Here is a 25,617-nt window from a genome sequence, read left to right as displayed (position 1 = left end):
GGGCCATTGAGGACCATACCCCTCACAGCTTTGTATGAGATGATGGCAATATCTACCATTTACAAAAATCTGGGATAGATGATTAGAGACAGAACAGAAAGCATAGTTTCAGTCACAGCAACTCACGTGGTCGGCTGCTACATTAGGCAGGCAAGGAGTCTAGAGAGTGAAGTGCAGGGAAAGCTGACTGGAATGTTTACTCACAGAATTTAACCATCTTAGACCACCATAAACTAGCCTGAGTATAGAATAATGAAGACAAAACTTCAGATACCCGCTTGAACCTTAATTGCTATGACTTTGGGGATATGAAACTCACTTTCTGTGTTGGGGTTTCAGAGCTGACATGATCACAGCTTTCAACTCTCGGCTTTTCTCATTTGTTTAACATGGCAGACTCTTAATTATCTAAGCTGCAAATTAACTGTATTGTAAAACACCCTGAGAAACCCTGTGTATAGGTGCTTTGCAAATGTAGTGTGACTGACTGATAGATCTTCGTGTCTCCTGTTAGAAAAATATAGGCCTTTGCTCTTAGTGAAGAAATTAAACTGAGATCCCTCATAACTCTTCTACTGCTCTTATAAACAACCACACATATTTTCCTTCTTCTTCTTTTTTCATAATTTAGTAATTTTGCTCTTAGTGCTCAGAAATGTCAATAAAATTCGTAGCAGCACTGAATGTTCTATGTGTTCAGGAGCCTTCATACAGGACTGTATGTACTCACATATATCTTATTTATTTTTTTCTAATTTATGAAGGAAAAGGTACCTACCTTGGCTATTAATTTCAAGCAATAAATGTGAAGTTTCACCAAGATGTTTTTAGGTCTTGCAGAACTCTCAGATGAAGAGAAGCTATCTAATATTCACTTTTTTTTTTCTTACACATATGGACATCATTTCAGATTATGCCACAAAAAAGGTCACTGTGGTATCGCAGGACAACAATAGTATTTTCAAATCAAACCAAATGCATTCAGATCTTTTAGGCCTTTGACCATTAGCTTTAAACGAAATCAAAGAGGTATCTTAAACTTTTCATATTTGGATGTCTTGTAAGTAATTTGGCTTTTTTTTTTTTTTCTCATTGAATTGAGTATCTGGATAGCAGAATATTTTTCTATGTATAGTTTTTTTCCCATTTGCCCCACACTGGAACGTAATCTTTAGGTGCTTGCTAATTGTTTTATGTGTTATCAGGATGCTGTGTTGCTTGGCATAAACTGGTAAATTCTAAGGTAAACTCCATAGAATACCCCCCTCTGTTGACCGTGCATGCAAATCTGAGAACTGACAAATATTCAAACCAATCGTTGAGAAATTGAAAACATTAATCCTCAACAAACACACATACACATGCACTCCCCCTAGGACTGAATGACTTACTAGTGAATTCACTAACATTTCAAGGCAACATTGTGTTCTGGAAAGAGCATAGACCTTGAATTCAAAAAGATCAGTATTTAAATGTTAAATTTTTCTGTCAATAGCTGGGCTACTTATCTGTAAAACAAAGGCAAAATTTGATAGGTGATGGATGATAGATAGGTAGATAGTTACATAGATACATAGAGTAGAATTGTTATAAGGACTGGAAATACTATTAAACTTACCTACTTACCTACCAAAGTATCTGGCCCGTAAAAGACAATCAATAAATATTAACAATTTTTTTAATTATGGTCATTGTCAGCACTGCTTTAACTGAGGAGGTAAAAAGGAACACAAAGGAAGGGGACAAGGGATCTCTGTGTTATATTTTTGTGCTAACACAATCCTCAAGGACTTGCTCAGAATAATGGATTTACTATTTCAAAATTCTGTGGTTAATAATGTGTATAAGGATTACTGTCATCCCCTCACTCACTCATTTGGCAAATTGAGCACAAGTATTTATTAACTCAGCAAATATGCTTAGAATACCTCATTCAATCATTAATTCCTTTATTCCTTCACTTATTTAGTCAGCCAGTCAGAAGGAATTCTCCAAGCGGCAGACACCAAACTAGGCGCTGGGGAAATAAAGATTATATACAGGCCTTGGGGAGTTTGCAGGCTACTGAAAATAGGATGGATGCAACAACACGTGATAACACATTTTTCTTGGGATCTACTCTTTCCTTACAAACTTTCTGTGAAGGAAGATTCAAGGATACTCACTCTGGGAGATTTACTGATTATCTTTTCCTCAGGCTGCCCTTTGTTAAATTGAGATTAGAAGGGGTCACTCTCAATTCCTTTGGCAGAGCTAATTCTAGGCTATTATTTAAGGGGTCCTTTGTATCTCTGAGAAATAGGAGAGTCTTGCTTCTCTTTTTCTCCTTTCACCAATACTTTCTTTTAATTAATAGACTTTTTAATAACAGTTTTAGAACAGAAAAAATAAGCAGATAGAACAGTGAAATCCCATATAACCCCACATATATTCCCCTATTACTAACATTTTACATTAAGGTGGTACATTTTTTTTTAAGACTTTATTTATTTATTTGACAGAGAGAGACACAGTGAGATAGGGAACACAAGCAGGGGGTGTGGGAGAGGGAGAAGTAGGCTTCCTGCTGAGCAGGGAGCCCGATGCAGGGCTCAATCCCAGGACCCTGGGATCATGACCTGAGCCGAAGGCAGACGCTTAACGACTGAGCCACCCAGGTGCTCCAAGATGGTACATTTGTTTCAATTAATGAACCAATGTTTTTACTAGAGTCCATACTTCAAATTTCCTTGGTTTTTGTCTAACGTCCTTATTTTATTTTTTATTATTTATTTATTCCAGGATCCCATCTAGGCTCTTCTTGCCTGTAACAGTGTTTTCAATTTTCCTTGTTTACAATGACCTTGACAGTTTTGAGGAGTGCTGGTCAATGTCATTGTATAATCGCCCTCTGTTGGAATTTTTCTAATATTTTCCTCATATTTAGATTGAGGTTATGGGTTTGGGGGAAGAAGTACACAAAGGCAAAGTGCCATTTCACCACATTATATCAAGGTTACTACTCTATCAAAATGATTTATGACTCCTGATGTTGGCCCTTCATCACTCGGCTGAAGTACTTTTTGTCAAGATGCTCCTCTGTAAAATTACTGATTTTTCTCTCTTTCCATATTGATTCTTTGGAAGGAGATTAGTATGCACCCTCTTCACTTAATGAAGGGAGTTATGCTTCACCTCCTTTAAGGTACTGAATCCTTATAATTTATTTGGCATTTCTCTGCAGGAGAGATTTGTCATTTGCCCCTCCCCATTTATTCATTTATTTATATCAGTATTGATTAGTGGATATTTATTTTATACTTTGGGTTATAATCCAGTACTACTATATTTGTTGTGCTGTTCATATTGTTTCTATATATTATTTTGTAAAATGTTTTTTTAAAAAATCTTAAAACCATAAACGGTGAATGTATCTGCTGTTCCTTAAACAGTCTTCTTTACCTTCATTTGTGATGACAGGGAGACATTTGAATGTATGTTTTCAACTGGCCTCCTACTTATTTTCCCTTTATTTTGTTTCCATTTTTTGTCACCATGAATGATGATGTAATGTATACTCTTGTGGCTGATTTTACCCATGCCCATGAGAACTTCCTCAGTATATTTTTAGAAAGTTGGAATTATTGGGTAAAAGGAATCTAAAAAGCTACATTTTCTGAAATGTGTTGCCAAATTCTCTTCAAGAATGCTTGTAAAGGGGCCACTTTCACAGATCAGGGACCCAGCCTACAAATTGGGCCTCTTTGATTTTACATGCATACTCTGAATCCAGTGTCAAACATTCCTTTCATTTTTTTTCCAAAACCATAAATTGGAGTTTAACAGTGCTGTTTCTAAAATTAAACTAATTTAAAGGCTCTAAAAATCATCCAAGAAGAATATATATGCTTCTGGAAGCAACTCGTCATCCTTCCCGTCCCAGTCTATCACCACCTTTCTCAGGAGACCTACATTTCTTACTTTTTAAATAATTGGCAATTGTATGAGAGAGATTTCAAATCCAAGGTAATACTGAGCTGAAGGAAAATAAGTTACTTGCTCCTTTTTTCCAGCTGACCTTGAAACCCATCTCTAGATCCTTTATCAGAATCTGGAGGCATCTCAGTATGTTAAAAAACAAGATAAAGCAACTCTATCCTTTCATCTTCTGAACCTTGGACAAAATGAACTCTATCCACTAGTTGTAAAACACATTAGTTCATTAGATGAAGAATATATTTCTCAGCACATCCTAATACATCCTAATAGGATAACTCATTTTATATCTGATTAGTTCATGTAGGAGCAGCAAAGCATGATGGTTTAGAGCTCACTCTCTATGAAAAGACAGACTTTAGTTCAAATACTTTTTTGTTTTAAGTTCACAGTGTGATATTGGGCATGTTATCCAGCCCTTCCTAGACCCAGTCTCCTTATCTACAAAATATCAATAACAGTAATCCTGTGTCTCATAGTATTGTTACATGGTTTTACTGAGGCACTTAACACAGTGCTCAATACATATTAGATATATTAATGATAGAATGATTAAATATTAGCATACTATATGTAATATTTCCTTTACTTGTTTATCTGAAAGCATATGGTTATGAGCAGAGCTAACGTCAAGACCTATAAATTTGATGGAACACAGACCTCCAGAACCTCACATACCTTAACCAAATTATCATTTTCTTTACTTTAGAGCAGTGTAATGTTCATGTGATCGGAGAGGTATTTATTTAGGGTTAATATTATGTATTGATAAAACACTATGGACAAGCTGTTAATTAACTGCTAAATGCAGTGTCATTTACACCTTGGAATGGCGGTCTCCAGTTTATGGTTCATGTGCAAATTAGTGCTTATTTTACCTTAGTTAAAAGGAGTAGAAAATGGCAATAACATTCTTAGGGAATCTTTAGATAATAGAGTCTTCTTGTCCTGTGTGATAATAATCGTGGTAATAAGGAAATTTAGCAAACCTTATTTTTGGTTCAAACTTTCTATTTCACCATGGGTTCTCACTCCTATTTCCTTATTTGATCCTCTCAAGAACTGCCTTTTTGAACCCATCGTTATCTCTAGTTATAAAGAGAAAGCTGAGGCTCAGAGAAATTGGGCAATTTGCATTCAATCATACAGAAACCTGCCTGTGTCCTTTTACCCTACATACAAGCACCATTCTGCTACCATTGCTATTATGACTGAACCATTTGTAGCTTCTCAATTGGCTGCAGCAACTGTAGTGACAAATATACCAGATTAATACATGCGCACGCAAGTTTTTTCCCTGAGAGAAACCTGGTGTAGATACTGACCGGTAGAACAGGATCATGACTACATTTAGATCACTCAGAAAAAAATGTTTTCCCTTTTCCATAACAGTGAGATTGCTCTTCTGCAGAACTCATGAATGTATCCACATTGTATCCCCATAGGACAATCTTACATTCCAAGCTCTTTGTATGAATATTTCAAGTTGGGGAAATGAAAGCAGCTAGCTGAACAGTCTCAAAATTTAACAAAGGCACTCTTTGCTGGTTTTGTTATTCTGCTTCACTGTCTTCGATTAAAAATGGCCACTGACAGGATTTTCTGAAATGAGGTTCAAGTTAAGAATAATCCCAAATATGAGCATCTTAGGAAACTGGTTCTCTGTAGCAGTTTCTAGTTAAAAATTTAGTATGGGCTGGATTTAAGCTGTGGATAATGAGGTTTAAGGAATCCAAGGAAGATATATAAGCTTTCTCAAATAGCACTAGTAATGAAAATTCTATTTATGGGCTAATAGTATAGAATTGGAGCACAGTTTCTACTAGAGTGTGAAGAGCTTTAATTTAACTTCCAATTCAGGTTGGAACTAGGCCAGATGGTTAACAAATGTATACTCTGTCTCCAGATAAAATTAATAGGATGCTCACTCCATAAAAGCATAATGACCAGAGAAAATCGAGTAAAAGTCCTTATTTATGGCAATGCTTATTTAAGAAGCATGAAACCAGGGCGGGTGGAGGAACAAAGAAAAAGAGAGAAAACTGCTGTTACTATCTGGTAGTATTTCACAACTGTAAGGACCCACATTCCAGGAAAACTTTATTTAACAAATAGTAACAAAATCAGAAAAAGGTTTTTGCAAAGCTCCTTTTGAAATGCAAGGCTCCTGAGCGCATCTCCTATGGTCTGAGGAAACTTTGAATAAGAAAGTTGCTTTGGATTGGTTTTCTTTATTGAGATTTATATCCAAGCTCTATTCTACATTGTATTTGGGAAGACAGAAAAAGGGGGAGTGTAGGGAGGAATTGGAGCTAAAAGCAAAATGTTGCCAGAAATGGCTGATATTTGCAGTTAGGACCATTTATTTTAATGATAGCACCATTTATTTTGACTTCCCTTCTAAAACAGCACAGTTTCAAGAGATTTTTCAAGAGATTTAACAATAATCTCCATTCTGAAGAACCCTCGAAGATCCCCCTTGCTCCATGACATTCTTCATGTGTTAATATATTAACTCTGCATTTTCGATAGACCACTTATTTTAAACTAGAATGAGCTGCAAGCAAATATTGCATCACTATCATCATCAACATGGCCGAACACCCTAAAAAGAATGCTGCAGTCCCAGTAGAAGTAGTCTACTGGTGTTTATAATTGAATGGGTGGTAACTCAAAGAACTGGAAGGTGAATCACAAGAAATTAGCCTGTACTGGAACTCTGAGTGGAGGAGACTTGGCAGGTAATAACTTAGCAGAAATTACCTGTCTAAACGTGAATACCATTCCAAAAAGGTAATTAGAACTGTTCACAGCTGCCAGTTGAGTATTTAACTCAGATGACGTATGGAAGCCATCTGTCACAATGCCTGGTACATAGTAAGCACTCAATTAATGATTACTAATATTCATAAAAATGCTCAGGTGTGTTACATAGGATTTTTCTTTTCTCTTCGGAGAACTCTGTATAATTCCTTTCCTCCCTACCACCATGGTCCTAGATGATTAGCCAGGTTGAAAAACAAAGATACCTCACAGCAGAACATGTAGTATCTCACCTGAGAGAGCTCTGCTGTCATGATGAGGAACTGAGCATGACCACGATGATCAGGGGTAATATCATCTTAGCAGTCAATATGTAAAGCAGGGAGAAGCAAGAAATTTACTTCTAGAGACATATGGGGATGTTTGTGTACCCATTTCATTCACAGTGTAGAGATCTAATTTTAATTGACAAATGATTCATAAATCAATTTATGTTGAACGCATAATCATATGGAGTCCTTAACAGAGAACAGAAAACAAATAAATATCAGCTAGGATTTTTGCTTTTGAAATAATAACAATAACATAATAATGATTTTAAATTATTTTATTAATTTATCATTAACACTCCAAGGTAGTATTTAATGGGTGCTAGACAGCATTTTGCACATGGATTGTATCATTTAATCCTCACAATAATCCTGTGAATTATGTACTATTATTAATCCCTGTTCTATAAATGAGAAAATTCATGCTTATAAAGGTGGAACAAAATATAGCTGATAAGAGCTATGTCCTGCTCTGTAAAGCATAAATAGTATTCTGATAGTTTTATTATTGTAATTATAATTATTATTTACATAGGATGACATGCCTTAGAAAAATGAACTTGCGTTTAAAAACTAAAGCTGATTGGGGCTCCTGGGTGGATCAGCCTGTTGACTCTTGGTTTTGGCTCAGGTCATGATCTCATGGGTCATAGGATGGAGCCCCACATCAGGCTCCACCCTCAGCAGGGAGTCTGCTTGAAGATACTCTCCCTCTGCCCCTCCCCCCACTCATGTACTTGCTCTCTCTCAAATAAATAAATAAAAATCTTTAAAAACTAAAGCTCATTACTAAAATAATTTCATCTTTTGTAGATTCCAGTTCTTCCCACCCACTGTCCATTTGGGATGCCTTCAGAAAAGACAGAGGGTGTGAAATCTAAAGCAGTTCATTTAGTATCTTCATAAGAAGTTTCAGGACAAAATGGAAAGTTTTCATTAAAATGCATATGCATTTTTATGTAATCTGTGTTTTGCATTTATTCTGTCTGTATATATCACATTACCAGTGATAATCAGGAGGATCATGCATTCATATTTAGCAGTGACATAACAAATCTGAAAAAAAATCTCAACATTTAATTAGTAACTGTGAATTCTTATAAAACTGCTTGATTTGTCTCCTATTAGTAATTTTAACATCAAATGCAGTCACAAAATACATTTGATAAGACTTCTATTTTTTTAAACTTTCAAAATGTTTGCGTGATTTTTTTTTTGATAGTTTATTTGCCCTGAAAATTCTAGTATATGGAGTACAAAATGTAATATCCAGAGGGAATCCACCATATTGTAAAATTCAATCACATAGATAGCATTTAGACCCAGACATTCAGAACTATTTGTCAAGTCCTCTTTTTTTGGTGAGAGGATTGGTTTGAAAGCAGTGGGAAAACAACTCAAACAAGCTTAAGTCAAAAAAGAAAAAGAAAAGGATGTATGGACTTACAGAAATGTTCAAGAGAGATTGGGGGTGGTGGGCATCAGGCATGACTTGGTCTAGGCATGTGAAGAATTCCAAGTGTCTTTCCTTTGTGTTAACTTTGGCTTTCAAAGATACTCCATTTGGTGGAAAATTGTTGCCTAGAAGTTCCAAGTTTCTATTACACTGTCTGAGCAAACCACAGTGAAGAAAGATTCTCCCTTCAACAGTTCTTCCAAATGTAGTCCCAGAATTGAGTGTAGTTATTTCTTACAGGTTGCCTTGGTTCCCATAGTTGACAAATCACAGTGACTATAGTGTACCTGCTTCAAATGGCAAGATCTGAATCTTGTGCTCTCTCTTGAAGCCTGAGGTGTAGTCTTCCCAATTCAAATCAGATGAGGTAAAGATGGGAAGCATTGTTTTTTTTTTTAAAGGAAAATCAAAATACAGACAAAAAACAAACAAACATGGGTCCACTGAAGATTGAGAATTCAGTACTCTAATTCTTATACCCTTCTTCAAAATTGAAAGTTCTTATGTTAGAAGCCAGTACACTGAGTCTTATAACCTTCTTCATAATTAAATGGTTTATGGAAGAAGACTTACCACTCCAACACCAAATGAGGTAAGAAAAAAAAAAATCTAGAGCGTGTTCTTTTTAAATTGAGAAACTTACCTGTCTCTGTTCAGCCTTGTGTCTTTTCAACATTTCTTGCCTTTTGCTGTTATTCTGGTGTAATTTAGACCTTGTATTCCACAGTCATGGCTTTCCACAAGGATTCTACTGCTCAGTTTTGCTCTGGTATTCCACTGATGTTTAATACCACAGAATACCATTTCTGTCTGTCTAATGGCTCCATGAACATAACATACTGAGAATTATTTAAGGGTTCCTTACAGTTGATATTGTAATTAAAGTAGAAAAAGGGCCAGAGCATATTGGGAATTCTAAGGAATGGGTTTTCCAAGAAGCAGACCTTGAAAGGGTAATTTTTTGCAAGTGATTTGATAGAAGAGTTCCTACAAACAACCCGTAAGAGAATGGAGAAGTGGGACAGGGACCGGAGAGCAGCCAAGCAGAGTATGGCATCATGCAAAATTCAACAGAATTTAAATTTGCCTCAGTCCTGTAGGGGAGCTCTGGAGAGAGTGCAGATCACACCCTAGAGGTGTCCCACCATCAGCGGCAAGGAGCTGGACTATTTGCACCACCCCACCCAGTCAGTTGTTGATTAAGAAGAGCTGCCCTCACGGTGTGTATGTGCCTAGCTGCTTTCACCTCTTTCTTTGTGAAGGTAAAGTTAGCTACAGCAGCTTGCCGGTAGTTGTCAACAAAGAGATACAGATACTAACTGTCCAGGGTAATAGCACTTCAGAATCTGGGGTGGCTAAGGGATCAGAAGGCACACAGGTAGAGAGAGAACTGACATCTTCTGCTGCATTACTTCTACTGGAAAGGTATATCTCTATACCTCTGTATCTCTATAGGATATACCATTCATCCATTTAGGGAAAAAAGCTTATCCAGAAATACTTCAATGTTATCACTGAGTTCTTCTGGGGAAAGTCAGAATAGTTGGGATGGGTGGGATTTGTTCTTTTTGCCCCCACTTAATTTAGACACTTAAAATGGACATCTACGCTTATAAGACCACAAATACTAAAGCTATCAGAGGATTATCTTATAATAGCTGTGGAGTCTGTATTGCCTTGTGATTCAGTACATAGCTTTTTGAGGCAAGGAAACTTGGAAATAGATCCTAGCCCTGCTACCTTTACTTGTAGGAAAAGCAAATGAAATTATCTGTGCATGTTGTACACACATATAATACGGAGCACATAGTTTTTGTTTAATATGCAGTAGTTTTTTGTTGTGATATTATTACAATTATTATTAAATGTCAGACTGACTCAGATTTAGATCTTTATTGATGTTAAAAATTGACTTGTCTTCATAATCAAAATAAAGAACTTTGATATAACTATGGGAAATATACTCAGTCTTTACTGATTTTTTTTTTTGTCTGAATCCTTTAGGTTAAAAGCTTTTTTTAGTTGGTTACTTTGCATGTATTTGTCATGAATCTCAGAGATACACTGTCATAAAAAACAACAAAGGATCATGAATGTAGACAAGTATCAGAGCCTCTATTTTTCTCTTTGTAAATAAATTTTCTTAGAAATTTTTATTACACAGGTAATGCATGCTTTTGTAGGAAAATAATGGAAAATAGAGATAAGCAGAAAGAATAAAATTAAAGGCATTAATATTCTTACTACTCACAGATAATAACTCTTACTATCTTCACATATGCACTATACATATATTTTAAAAATCTGGATGATAGGGATATACTATGAAATTCACCCGACTTGGTGAAGATCTTTCTATGTGAATAAATTTTCTTCTAAAACTTCATTTTTATTTATAGTTTTGTATTCCATAATATGAACTAATAAGAAAACCAGTTATCTGAGGTTAATTGTTGGCAGGAATATGCCATTCTACTAAAATGTCAACCTAAATTTGTGGTAAGTGGCAAGGCTTTTTTAAAGGACAAAAACTAAAGTTTATCATAATAATTATTTTATTTTGTGTTTAACAAAATTCAAGTTACATTTGTAACTATATAGTAATTCTGAGAAAAATAGACCAATCACACAGTGGTTGGAGGATATGTTTTCTGACAAATACATGTGAGCATATGTATGACTCTCTGTATTGTGTATATCTTGATTCGCACAAAAGGATCATCATTATTTGCCAATAAAAAATTCCTTGGACTTCATCAGTTTTGCTTAATTTGAAGCCTCTACTGAGTCACCACCACCAATATTCTGCAGTTTACTGCTCAAACTCTGCAGATCGTTGTCAACCACTTTGCATTTGACTGGATAGTTCCTGCATTATTTTTGTTGACGTGAAAAAATCCTGTATCTTTGACAAAGTTTACAATCTGGCTTCGCAAAATGATTTACTTTTATTATTATTAATTTAAAATATATTTAGAATAGAAATATTTAAATCATCTGGAAATCTATAAGGGAGTGAAGAATGTCTTTTAACATATATATTTTTTAAGATTTTATTTATTTATTTGAGAGAGAGAGAATGAGAGAGAGCACATGAGAGGGGGGAGGATCAGAGGGAGAAACAGACTCCCTGCCGAGCAGGGAGCCCGATGTGGGACTCAGTCCAGGGACTCCAGGATCATGACCTGAGCCGAAAGCAGTCGCTCAACCAACTGAGCCACCCAGGCGCCCAAGGTTTTATTTATTTATTTGAGAGAGAGAGAGCGAGCTAGAGAGAGTGCAAGTGGAGTGAAGGGCAGAGGGAGAAGAGGACTCCCCGCTGAGCAGGGAGCCCAATGCAGGACTTGATCCCGGAACTCCAGGATCATGACCTGAGCTGAAGGCAGTCGCTCAACCAACTGAGCCACCCAGGCGCCCAAGGTTTTATTTATTTATTTGAGAGAGAGAGAGCGAGCTAGAGAGAGTGCAAGTGGAGTGAAGGGCAGAGGGAGAAGAGGACTCCCCGCTGAGCAGGGAGCCCAATGCAGGACTTGATCCTGGAACTCCAGGATCATGACCTGAGCTGAAGGCAGTCGCTTAACCAACTGAGCCACCCAGGCACCCCATGGAGTGAAGAATGTCTTGACAGTAGAAAAAGAAAGATGTTAATGTAAATAGATTGGGGATTGTTACTACAAATGATTGGTTTATTAGGAAATACTTTCCTGCTGTAACTTTAAATACAGCCTGCATTTCTTTATATCTGTAGAAGCAAGGTCTTTCTCACCATGAATTTCTAAATTCATCCCTATTGTTAGCACTTAGATTCAGATATTTTAAATATATTTTTGCTATTTTAAAAGATATTCATATTAGACTAAAGGTATTAGATATAAAAATTAAGCTAAACCTATAAATAAAGGAACTCCACAAATTCTAACAGGAATAGGGTACAAAATAAAACTATCTTTTATAGAGTTTTGTTGTTATCTTTGTTTTAGATAAGGAATAAATGAGTACATTCTTTTGAAAATCATGGAACCTATACTCCCAGTTATATAGGTCTGTTATATAGTACTAGTCCCCCTTGATAATCTAGATCACCCATCACATATGTTTTCAGTTATCTGTTAGTACCAATTTAACTATAGAGGAATCTGTGTTTTTGTCTTAGAGTCTATAAATATAGAAAAAGCTGGTCTACTCCTAAATGTCACATGCTTACAAAGAATTTCCTGACCACCATATTTACATTGATATAATCTTGTTCCTATTTCTGCACCCTATTTCCTTTGTTTCATTTACTGCAATTTACAAATGTATTATTTTTTATTATTTATTTAGTATATGTTTCTCCACTGGTCTTAAGCAACCTGAGGGCAGAAAACATGTCTATTTTATTCATCGATTTATTCCCTGATTATAGCACCATGACTTGCCATGGCAGGCACTTAATAAAATGTTATAAATTGCTGGATGAGTGAATGGTGAATGATTGCATGATCTGAAAACTAGTCACAATATAATAGATTGAAAATATTTCCTTGAGAATTATTCTTAAGGACACTCTTATTTTATCCTGCTATCATAAAGACTAAATCATCTTCTATTCTAATGAGGTATAACTGTTTAGTCCAGTCCCTGATATTAGTTGGAGGAGGTTGGATGGAAACCCGTTGCCAGGGAAAGTCAAGTACAGCAAATCCCAAGCTATTCTTGAAATCCCGAACTTTCAACAGGAAGATGAAGGCTTCTATGAGTGCATTGCAGGCAACCTTCGAGGAAGAAATCTTGCAAAGGGTCAACTCATTTTCTATGGTAAGCTAATAGAATTTCAAAAAGTACATGAAATATTTGGTAATATCCTTCATAGTAAGTAGTGAAAGTCATTAGCATGTTGTGGAAGTGTCATAGGAGAAATAAAGAAGATACATGTCTAGTTAGGATGCTTAATACAGTGATGGACAGGTGGGAATGACATTTTTTAAATATAGCTTTAATTCCATCATGGTCTTTGCATGCTATTGTTTATTATAATTGCCTTGAAAGTATCAGCAGTGTCACATTAAAGCTATAAAAGTTTAAAACACAAAGTACCATAGAATCCAATATATTTCCCACAAAACATGCGGCAACAGCCCATGACAATCTTAATTATAATTCTAAGTAGAATTCACAAAAGAAGGAGAAAATGACAGGAGAAACATAATACTGAATGGTAGTTTTCAGTATCTGTTTCTATTTTCCAGATTTTATCCTATTCATATGTAGATAATAGAAAAATAAAGTCATTACTTCACTTAAAATATGTTTGTCTCAATTACCAGAATCTCAAATGAAAGCATATATTAAAAATTGTCTTCATGTCTTCTTTTATCCAGGCCAAAATACACACTTGCATAAAATTTGCTTCTTTTTTTTACATCAAACAAACCATAAAATACACCCCAGAATTACCAGAATGTTTGGTGCTTTTAAGATATTCTTAACTTCTTTGTTAAATTTAATATATCCATACTGGAGAACTTTTTAAGACCGTATTTATACAAGACCAAAAATACTTTTCTATGTAACATGTTTCTGTGTGACATGTTTACAATCAATGATAAAGTAATTGGAGAAAATATATATTTTTTTCATAACTGGAAAAGTCTATGGTATTATAATTACCTCATAGGTATGGCAATTGAGTATCCTGTGTGGAGAACATATTGTGCCTTTGTTATATTATTTTCCATTTCCTTTAGAATTTCCTATTTTAACCTTGAATGAAAAGTACTATTTTATATATAGAATATGATATCCTGCTGATTATTCCTCTCTCTCTATATATACACACACACATATATATGTATGTATTTTTAAAGAACAGTCTTTCGAATCTAGCATCCATTGTAAATAAAATAGTAAGGATGTGACTGGAAGTATTTTAGTGGCACCAAAGTATTAAAGGCTTTGGCTTGTTTTTAATAGATACTTAATTTTTCTATTAAATAGGCAAAGGTATATCTAAATGATTATCTGAAACTGAGAGTATCTTTAAACCGGAAATCAATAATAAAGTGCCTTTTCCCACAACTCTACAGAAACTGTTAACTTACACAATGGATTTTACATATATCAATTCATGTAATTGGTAACAATAATAAGAGGTAGGAATACATGTCATTAGCCATTTAATGAGTCCAAATGGCCTTTGTGGAGTAATAATGAATAATTGGTCAATAAGACAAATATTAAGCTTCTTGCTCACCTATTAATTATTTGTCATTGTGCTCCCAAAGGAGCAATTAATTGACTCAATTACCTGAGAATTGCATAAGACCTGAAATTTTTAAGAAAAGAATCAGTTTTATTATACTGCTGTGTTTAAGTTATAATTCGGAACCCTATCCCTCTATATTGTGTCTTGATAACCTCCAAAATAAATCCTTAAAATATTAATATCATTATAGAAATGAAACATATTCAGAGAAGTTAAGTGACTTTCCACAACCCTTCAATGGGGAAAAAAAATAAAATCTAAAATCTATGCCCATATAGTTGACCTGAAATCCTAAGTCCTTTCTTTCAAGCATTTACTATGTAGTTGAAGATTTAAAACTTTGGTCTTCAGAATCCAAAACATCCAAAGAATTTACATATTAAATAAATAAATGTGTTTTAAAGTTATAATTACTGTATTAAACAACAACCCATATATATTTCAAACTTTTATAAGTTATATGAATTTTATGGATGAATACCTTCTCCCAGGTCAAACATATGTTAAGACAATTTCTAAACAATCATCTACAAATTATAAAATTTTGTTAATATTCAGAAACAATGGCTCAATTTCACCCACACACCCACTTCTTCTTAGTCTTACCTTGATTTGTCCCTTAAACCTATGATGAGCATGTTCTGTAACTGGAAGTCGTCCTGATTTCCACAGATGGTAATCCCAGGCTTGGTTTTTACTACAGTGAGACATCATGATTCCTTCTTCTCAGTGGCCAGCTCCCTAGAGGAACTTTGATCTTAAGGGGAAGCAAACGTTGCAGTGGGAACACCCGGGAAGTTGGCTGTACGTGCAGAACGTTTCAAAGACTCTCAGTCCCACTTCTTACTTCAGCCACTGCTACAGTGAGCAGCTCTATGTTTTGTAGGTATAACCTGACAGAGTCTCATCTCAGGTGCCACACGAAGTCCATCTTGTTTCCCCCTCCAGGTTTCTTTGTTCTCAAGAGCCTACTCAGTGCTTAAGCACATACAACCTGGACGTGCTAATACATACTGCCTATACCACCCTTGAACGAGTGTGGACAGGAGCCAGTGAACAAATGCTTCCTCTTCCTTTCCCTGGGGAGGCAGTTGTAAAGACCCCTTAGAGCTTCACAGAAGCTCTAAGTGGCCGATCTTGGTGGCCAACTCAATAACTGATCCCTGCATTGCCTCTTTCCTTCCCTGGTGACTATTCCTTTTCCTGACACCTTACCTGTGGGCTGGCATTCCCAAACAGACAACCTGAACACAACCCCTTGACTTAGGCTCTGCTTTCAGGGTTCAAATTTTGGCTTCTCTATTTTTTAACTATGTCTTCTTGAGCCGGTTACCTAACATCTCTGCAAAAATCCTCTACAAATAATTGGAGGGAGAATTAACTGCAATTGGACATATAAAACATCTAACCTGTAATAGCCTGCAGTTCTAAAGGAAATTTCATCTACTCTTACATATCTGAGGACAGTCCTAAATAAGAGAGGGATTAAATGACACAGCTTAGCAGTCCCGTATCATCTTTATGGAAGAAATATTAGTTTTAAAACATTTAATTTATACCCCACCTGTTTCTGTCAATGGTAGTAAGGATAATACCACCTTATACCTAAATAGCACTTTAGTATAAATGCCTCAGTACTCATTGCCTGTCAAAGGTTTTATCTAGGGTAAAAAAAAAAAAAATTGGACTGTAATCCTACTAAAATGTGATAAGGCTCCTATTTGAATTGTAATTATGTCTGATACAGATACACTTACTTTTAGAACAGTTCAGACCAAATATAATCAAGGGTCTTTTGCCCACGGTGGGTTCAGATTTGGTATACATTCTCTAACTTGACCTATATACTAATATTTACCATGAAATTATTCTCTGGCCTTGTTTTGCATTTGGACCTTTTTCCCACCTCCCAAGTTGCCATAAAGGTACATCAAAATGACAAGTGGCAAATACTTATCTTATGCCAAAGGACCACTGATATTTATATCAAGATTTCCGTTGCTCCACATTGAGGCTTCTGCATTTCCCTTCCCCCAAATCATGTGTTTGCAGCACTGTTGGACCCAGTAGGCCTTGTCCTTCTGCTTTGTACAGACCTTGGAATTTTGCACAATATTTTGGATAATTGACTTGCCAAGTAGTTGTTCTTGTCTATTTTTGAAACAGCCCCACCAGAATGGGAACAAAAAATCCAAAATACATACCTGTCTATCTATGACAGTTTGTTTTGGGAATGCAAAGCTAGTGGAAAGCCAAATCCTTGGTACACCTGGTTAAAGAATGGTGAACGCCTCAATCCAGAGGTAAGTATCTATGTTGATATTAAAAGTTCACCTATTTTCCTAGGGAAATTTTGTTACTACTACCAACAACAAATGTTTATGGAATGCTTAGGAGGTGTTAGGATATGTAGTATACTCTTCATATATACTAATTTATATAATACTTAAATAAACTCAAAGTAGCTATTAATATTATCTCCATTTTTCAAATGAGAAAAATTAAGGGTAGAGAAGACAACTTGCATAAGGTCACACACTAGTCTGTGATAGATCCACATTCACATATCATCAGCAGCATCATCATCGTCATCATCATCATCATCATTGTCATCATAATTAACATCCGCCGAACTCTTGTATGCTCCAGGTCCTGTGTAAATATTTTTCCATGCGTTATCTTATTGTATCCTCATGACAATTTTATAAGGAAGATGCTCACATTATTTCTTCTATAGATGATGAAAATCGGTTTCAGAGAGGTTAAGTCACTTGTCCAAAGTCACACAGTAGATAATGAATGTTAGAATTTATATTCTAAATGTAGTCTGATTCCAGGATCCAAGCTCTTAAACATTATCTAGTATCTTGCTTTTCTGAAAACTAATGACTCTAAACCCATAGGAAGTGGAGAATTGAGGCAGTTATCCACATTTTTCAGTCTAAATTATACTTTTGTTCTACAGTATACTGAAAATGAGAGATTTTTTTCATCAAATCATCCAAATAATTGTGTTAATTCTCCCTTTTACTTTGCACTTGTAGGCACAGCTAGGGACACCAGGAACATCTGGTGTTTAGAAGCTGAATATAATGCTGTTCTTTGTTTTGGTTTTAGTGGAATTTTCTTCCTGAATACCTTTTGCATAGAGCATTTTCTGTTTCCTCCAGCCTACTTTTATTATCTTTAAAGGATGGTAATAAGTATATTGAAATATTTTTTTAAAATTATATTTGCTCTATTAAACCATTTCATTATGTGCACTCAAAATTGTATTTCTATATTCCAAATGGGACTCTGTAACAGATTTTGGCTGTTTAAGCATACTATGGCAGGCTGCAGAAAAGAATTTAGCTTCTCCAACTTATGACTCAATTAGAACATTATCAAGTCATCACATTTCAAGTCTTTTGGAGACCTTAGGATGGAAAGCCAAAGGAATTTCAACCATTATATTCATGTCTAACGTTATTATTAACCATATTTTCTGGAATAATCGGAATGGTACAATCTTCCAAATTATTTTATATACCATATAACAGAACAGTAATATACACTCTATGCAGACAATGCCAATTTTCAAAGAAATGAGATAACATAAAATATACTAACCATTAAAATTATATGAAGGATGTTTCTTTTTTTAACTTCAAAAAGCTGCTCAGAATCTTGCAGGATATTAAGTTTCATCTTCATAAACATCAGTTTTCATACACCAAAATATCCCATCTTGTAGATAAGCACAAATGTTTAATAATGTATTCTGGTTAAGAAAATGCCTACATTAACATACTAGCACTTTTACATGATTTTTCTTTTATTAGGAAAGAATTCAAATAGAAAATGGGACACTTACCATAACTATGCTGAATGTGTCAGATTCTGGTGTCTACCAGTGTGCTGCAGAAAACAAATATCAGATAATTTATGCAAATGCAGAATTGAGAGTATTAGGTAAGTCATTCATTTATAACCAAAAAATTCAAAATGACATTTTAGCAAGCTATGATTATACATAATATGAATCCAATTTTTTCTGTAAATTAGAGATTGCTTTACCTTGAAATAATGGGAAATGTCTAAATTAACTAAAAAAATGCAGGGTGGTAATTATTATTCTACTTGAGCAGTACATTAGGGCTTCCAGAGAAGCCCACTGTTGGGTGCATCCAAACCAGAAAAAGTCTCGTCCAAAGCAGATCCTAGCACATGATGTTTTGAGTACAATTCAAAATTATCCATTAGAAATGTTTTCATCTGGGGCACCTGGGTGGCTCAGCTGGTTAAGTGTCTGCCTCCGGCTCAGGTCATGATCCTGGGGTCCTGGGATCCAGCCCGACGTCGTGCTCCCTGCTTGCAGGGAGTCTGCTTCTCCCTTTCCTCCCTGCTCATGCTCTCTCTCTCTCTCTCTCTCAAGTTAAAAAAAAAGAAAAAGAGTTTTCATCTGCCAATTAAAAAAAAATCTCAATTTATAATGATTTAAGCAGGTATTTATTTTCTCTTAACAAGAAGTTCAGGGGTGGTAGCTGAGCCATGGGACTGTGATTGATGATGTTATTCTTTATACTTTCCCCTCATGCTTATAGCCTTGAGGGGATGACTGCTATAGCTACAGAAATAAAGTCCCTACTTAAAGGAGAAGGGGAAGGTAGGGACAAAAGTGACCAAATCTATCCCTCTCATTAGAAAATGCAAAATTGCCTTGCGTCCTTACAGTAAAATCCTTTTATGCCAATGGCTAGAACTTTGCCACAATGCCACCCAGACCTGAAGGAAAGCTGGGCAGATAAGTCCCTATAGTGAAAGAAGTGATAGAAGCAGTTTGAGAATGATAATCTCAGTGGTGTCTGTTACAATAAATAACCCATTAGTGTCTTTTATCACAAAGTTTTCTTCATAGTAGGAATAAAGGAGATAAAAGAGAGGAAAGATCAAGCAAAGAGACAAAATTTCATGAGCTTATGGACAATGGCCATTGATTTGTTTGTTTATTCTTTGAATCACTACTACTATGTATTGAACATTTATGTGTACTAAGCACTAAAAATATGATTATCAATACTTAAGTGATCTTTACTTTCAGAGAACCTATAGTTTCACCGAGAAAAGAAAGCTAAATTTAAAGATATGGTTATTATGGTCAATAATTGAGTAATTGTTGTCAGACTTCATGGCAAGTTGAATATAACCCTAAATTGAGGACGTTCTCTTTAAGCTGAGATCCAAAGCAAAAGCATGCACAGGTCAGTGGAAGGGCAAAGAAACAATACTTGAAATGCCGAGAAACAAAAGAGTATGGCATATCTGAGAGAATTTCAGCTCAATTAGACTTTAGACTAGGGATGGGGATTGGATACATGGGTTCCCACATTCATGAAGCTGGAAAGACTCAGATGCATCCAGTCAGTCTAATAATTTCTCACTCTCATGAACTTATATTTGTTCAACATCTCTTGAGTGGGGACAAAGTTGAAACTGACAAAGACTTTTTTTTTTTTTTTAATTTCTGCTCAGCCTGCCTGCTTCTACAGAAGACAGAGTATTTCCATTTTGCTGGTTAAAGGCTTGTCTGAAGAAATCTGACATAGTAATAGAGTATTCCTGATTTAATTCAATGCTATCTTACATTTCACATTTAGGATCATTACCTTAACTGGAATAGATTTGGTGATTTCCCTAATCAGGGTTCAAATCCCTTCTTCTGTCTCTTATGGAACCATCTTCACCCTCTTTATTTTAAACACTGTTAAGAATGTGACTCTTTGTAACTGGCTTCTTCCCCCAATCCAACTGGCTTTTGTTAATCCCAATGGCTTGCACCAAAACAAAAATAAATTACATTATTGAGCACATACTTGGTGCCAGGCAGTCTGCTATACTTCTTTACAGATGTTATCTCATTTAATCTCCACAGTAAAATTCTGAGGTGGTATCTATTGTCATCTTCATTTTTCAAATTAAAACAGAACTCCAAAATGCCAAGTTGGTAACTGGCCCCAGAACAGCCTGAGCAAAATAGCTTGAAAAAGAGCTCTGGGTACAAATACTAAATTTAGTCTCATATACCACATCATCACATTACCACATGTTAATTAAGTGAGAAACTTAACAATTTTGTTTTTAATTTTGTTTTTAGCCTCAGCTCCTGATTTCTCTAAAAATCCCATTAAAAAGAATTCAGTTGTTCAAGTTGGTGGGGATATTACTATCAAATGCAAGCCAAATGCTTTTCCTAGGGCAACTATCTCCTGGAAAAGAGGAATGGAGAGCCTGAGACAAAGCAAAAGGTAAATAAATCTCTTTTTTTGTTATAGTTTGAACTATTTTATAGTACAGTATCTTCCAAATCTAAGTCTTCTAAAATTCTCTCCCTTATAGTAAACTTACGACTGGGTACTCACAGATACCAAACATTTCCACATGATAGCAAAAACTAAAGAATCTTATAAACTTAAGACCTGTTTGTATAATTTTGCTGCAATATATTTCGTGCATGCACTTATACTATATTTTTAAAAATCCTTTAAGACCTTTTTCTATATTCAACTTGAAGATTTTTCCTGACCCAGCCTGCTGAGAAATCAGTGAGAAGAGCATTACACAAAAGAGAGACACTTATACTCACACACCTGGTGTTGCGGTTTTTAAATAGTCACACAGGTGTTCACCCCATGACAAAATGAATTCACCACATGAAAAAAATGTAGAGAGGTTCCTGTAGAGAAAGAAGAGAGGTTTCCTTCTATTCTGGATGTGATGGAGAAAACCTGGATCAGCACTGGCATGTTTTCTAGGAGAGTTTAGATAGAGCAAAACAGGTGTTTCCCTCTACTTGGAATACATTTCATTGAGTTGTAGTATAGAACCTTATACACCCAGAGATGACTAGTCGGTAGTTGAGATCTACTGTAATGACCCGTGTGTGTTACTGTGTGATCAGATGTGCAATGGAATGAGCCATTGTGCTGAAGATGTGAAAATGTTTCAATGAGCACTTTGTAGGCCTCATACGTATCATTAACTCACATGCATACCTGATCAGGCAGGTAACATAAATGAACAAGACAGGCCAGGTAAAAGAAAGGACAGCTCAAGTGTGATGAGAAATGGCAGTCTGCCAGTCTTATGAGACAAGGCTGTGATGGCCTGGAGAGTGAGTTCTACACCAAAACTAGATAGTCACTCCAAATCCAGGCAGACATTGTTTTGTGGGAGGGTAGAACTTCAGACAGGGTTGTAGAACTTCCAACATTTCAAGAAAAACTAGAAATTTGGGTGTTGGCATTGAATCTTCTGAGCCAATAAAAATGCCCAAAGGCTGGAATGCAGGGACACCATCTTGTTATTTCTGCTCTAGGACTGCTTTTGTGGTCAAGGGAGAGAGAAAAGGAGGTTAAAACAGACAAATAGTGCTGATTGTAGAGAGTGCTATCAGGGTTATATCTAGTACCATGAAGAGCCTCTCCTGACATGACAAGATATATAAGAGAAAGACCTTTCTTGGGCACTCCCTTTCCTTACTGTCTTCTGTCTCCAGTGAGCCCCCTTAAACTGAAGCTTTTCCCTGGACAGGGATTTTTGTCAAATGTATCTCTACATGCCCTGTGCCTTTGGCATAGAACCCGAATTCAATAAATATCTGTGGAATGAATGACTGTGTCAAAAAAAGGCGAATATGCATGGTGTCACCAGCTTTAGAGAAAAGCTCTTCCAGAGGAGATACCTTGAGACAGAAGAACAGAAGCTTCAAAGCTAAGGAGAAAAGACAGATGAAGGGAAATCTGTTGCCCTGGTCCTGACTGGGCTTCTTCCTCTGTGTAGACAGCCTAGGAGATCATTGCAAGTATTCTCAACAGCTTTGGACATGGGATTCCTTTTAAATGTTTCCTCTTTGATTCCTGAAATCTAATTGAGGCTTGAAGACACTGCTGTAGAACTGGAAAACTCAAGAGATACCATTGTATCTCAAACACAGCAGTCTGTACTGAGAGTTGAGATAAATTGATTACTTCGTGTCCTAAAGTGACTCAAAGTCCTCACCTAAGTAGCAGGAATGACTGATGTTTACTGTCTATAACCTTTAAAGACTCAAACACAGTGTATGTGGGGAGGAGAAAGAGAAGGAAGAGGATTTGAAAAAAATAAGAAAATGAGAGGAAAAAAATTGAGAGTATGAGGGGAACTGCTTTTAAAATGGCTTTTCGGGTTTATGTTTTATTTTGCCCCATGTAGAATGAATTTGGAATCTTTTTTAGCCTCTGAAGAGTCACTAATAGCATATCAGATTCAGCACTGTCTCACTGTAATTAAAGGAGTGATCTGTGTGATTTCTATTCACAGATGCTTCTTCTGTAATTCTGTTCTCTCACTGCGATAAGACTTCATTACAGGTTTCAACAAAAGAAAATAAACAAACAAACAAAATTATCTCCTGAACACGTGTCTTAAAAAAATGGAAAAAAAAAAGTTAAGCCCTGAAGTACATGGTAATTACAGACATATATCTCTGCCAGTTATAGATTACCTTAAGCAGTAATTTGCAAAGGTCACACAGCCAGTTCTGTGAGACTTCGTGTCTCTGCACGATTTCTATCCTGTCCCCTTTTCTATTGCCTTCTGACCTGACTGGTTCCATTAAGTGTGTGGTTTCATGCTGGTTACCGGGAAATGGAACACCTATGCTTCTGTTTGTGTTGACTTAATGGCTTTTTTGTCTTCTAATCATGGGGATTTCCAAAGTTGAAGGTAAAAATTAGAGTTGTGATTAAAAAGAAAAGAAGAGAGGAAGGGAGGAAAGAAGGAAGGAATTTTATAGAACCAGATCCTAAACTCAAAGACAGAACACTGAGTGCCAATATACATTTTTAAATGCCACACCAGCCTGTTTATTTCCCTTAAATAGAAAAATAAATATAATTCCTACCCTCTCATACCTCTGTTAAAACATGACACAGTTGTATACATAGAAAGATTTAAAGCGTCACATATGGAAAACAATTTAAATATTTACAATGATTCCAAGTAGGAATAGTTTTTAGTTCTTAACCTTGGAAATGCCCATGTGGGAAAATGCACATTTTTACTTTCTGTTATAAAACTTCTATATGGTCCTGTCATTTGAAAATTTGAAATTTGATTGTCACTAACTCTTGCTTCCAATAAAGTGTAACTACCTAGAGATGGTTGAAAGGATTCTAAAGAGGCCTATTCAAAGTAATCTTACCGTATTACCTACTTATAAAAAAAATAGTGGCAATATATATATTTTGACAATTTCCTCCACTCTTATATGAATTGAGACAGCATACATCACCTAGGTAGTAAATGATAAAGCTTGGACTCTATGCCAAGTTGCCCATCTCTGTTGCTAGATCTTTTCCACTCAACGATAATGGAGAACATGCTTGATTCTCTTTTTTTTTTTCGAAGGGCTGTTTTCACATGATTTAACCTAATTTCATGTATTGGTAATTGAGATCAAGCAACAATTCTGAGATTAATTTAACATGTTTCTTATTGGTCTGTGTGCCACAATTGAAGTCTTGACTATGTTATGGTTTCTGTCTTTCATAAGTGCCTGTATTCATGGAAGGCTGTCCAAGCAGAAGAGTTTTCCTACAACTAAAAATAGGTAGATAACATTACAGAGTCCAAAGGCTGCCTGGTTTCCTGCTGGGAATGTATGGTCTTATGACATCTACCTCATTCTTTTTGGAGCTGCAAGTCATTTAGCAATAGCACCTAAAATGAATAGTAGCAAAGGTATGTTCCTATGGACAAAAATGGGGGTGTATTGCAAAGAGCCCTGCCTTGGAAATTAGAAAACAGGGATTTTGATTCCAGTTCTACCACTGATGAGTGGCCTGACCTTGGATAAAACCACTAGCATACTCTCAGTTTTTTTTTCTTTTGAGGTAGCTGTTTTCTGGATTTATTTAAACACTATCCCCATGCAGTGACTGCCAGAATAGAGATTATATATTAGAAATCAATGCAAAACATTAGTGTGCCAGGTTAAAATTGCAGCTACTATCACAGTTATAATTTTATATATATTTCACTGATTCCATCAGGTGACCAAGTGATTGAGCCAGACATGATGATTGCTGTAAATTATCAAAACAGCCAAAATGATCTGATTGGATGGATTCAGATGTTAGAGAGCCCCAGCAGCTGGACTGTAGCAAGACCATAGTGAGCACCACTCTCCTTCAGCATGATAGGCCCAGCACCCAGCTCCAACCTGGGACATAGCAGACATTCAATAAATATTTTCTGTGTTGCGAAATCAATGAAAGTTAAAATTTACTTTGCTTTGTTTGTATCCACCTGACTTAAGGCATTTTGCAGTTAAACCAAAAACTTAATATTTAATAGGCCCATGATGTGCTCATTCTATAAATATTTAATGAACACCTACTACATTCCAAATACTATACTAGGTGTTGTGAGTAAAATGTTAACCTAGTCAAAAACGTGACGCCTACTATCCTTTTGTAAGAAAGTGTTTTTCTTTGAAGTTATTGGGAGTCAGAAGATCTGGGTTTAAGTCCCAACGCTACTTCTCACGTAGTTAACTTCTAGCAAGTCCTTTAGCTTCAGTAGTCCTCAGTTAAATCACTTGAAAAATGGCGAAAATAGTACCTGTCTCTCCCATTTGGTTGTATGAGACTCAAAAGACAGCATGTGTGGAAAGACTGGGAGATCTGTATACTCTCCTGTCATTGGCTGCCTTTATTGCTGTGATCCTAATCTTTATGTAAATCCCAGTTTAACAGTCTTACCTCTACCAGCCAGGGTAAAAACCATGAGCTTGACCACAGAAAGTCAAGATGAATACAGATTAAGTT

At 35.9% G+C, this 25,617-nt stretch overlaps 1 protein-coding gene across 1 annotated transcript in view; it reads left to right on the top strand.

Moving 5' to 3' along the window:
- Window positions 1-25,617, top strand: part of CNTN6 (contactin 6) — a 312,379-nt gene that overhangs the window by 221,092 nt on the left and 65,670 nt on the right. Inside the window, 4 exon segments of the mRNA XM_054504630.2 lie at window positions 13,136-13,320; window positions 16,934-17,070; window positions 18,592-18,721; window positions 20,904-21,054. Coding sequence (XP_054360605.2) covers window positions 13,136-13,320; window positions 16,934-17,070; window positions 18,592-18,721; window positions 20,904-21,054 — 603 coding nt within the window.

This window comes from Mirounga angustirostris, unplaced genomic scaffold, assembly GCF_029215605.1.
Source record: "Mirounga angustirostris isolate CCGP_5_RB_7025 unplaced genomic scaffold, mMirAng1.0.hap1 SCAF_1, whole genome shotgun sequence".
NCBI classification, from domain to species: domain Eukaryota; kingdom Metazoa; phylum Chordata; class Mammalia; order Carnivora; family Phocidae; genus Mirounga; species Mirounga angustirostris.
The sequence above is the reverse complement of the archived record's forward strand: the minus strand, read 5'-3'. Positions and strand labels throughout refer to the sequence as shown.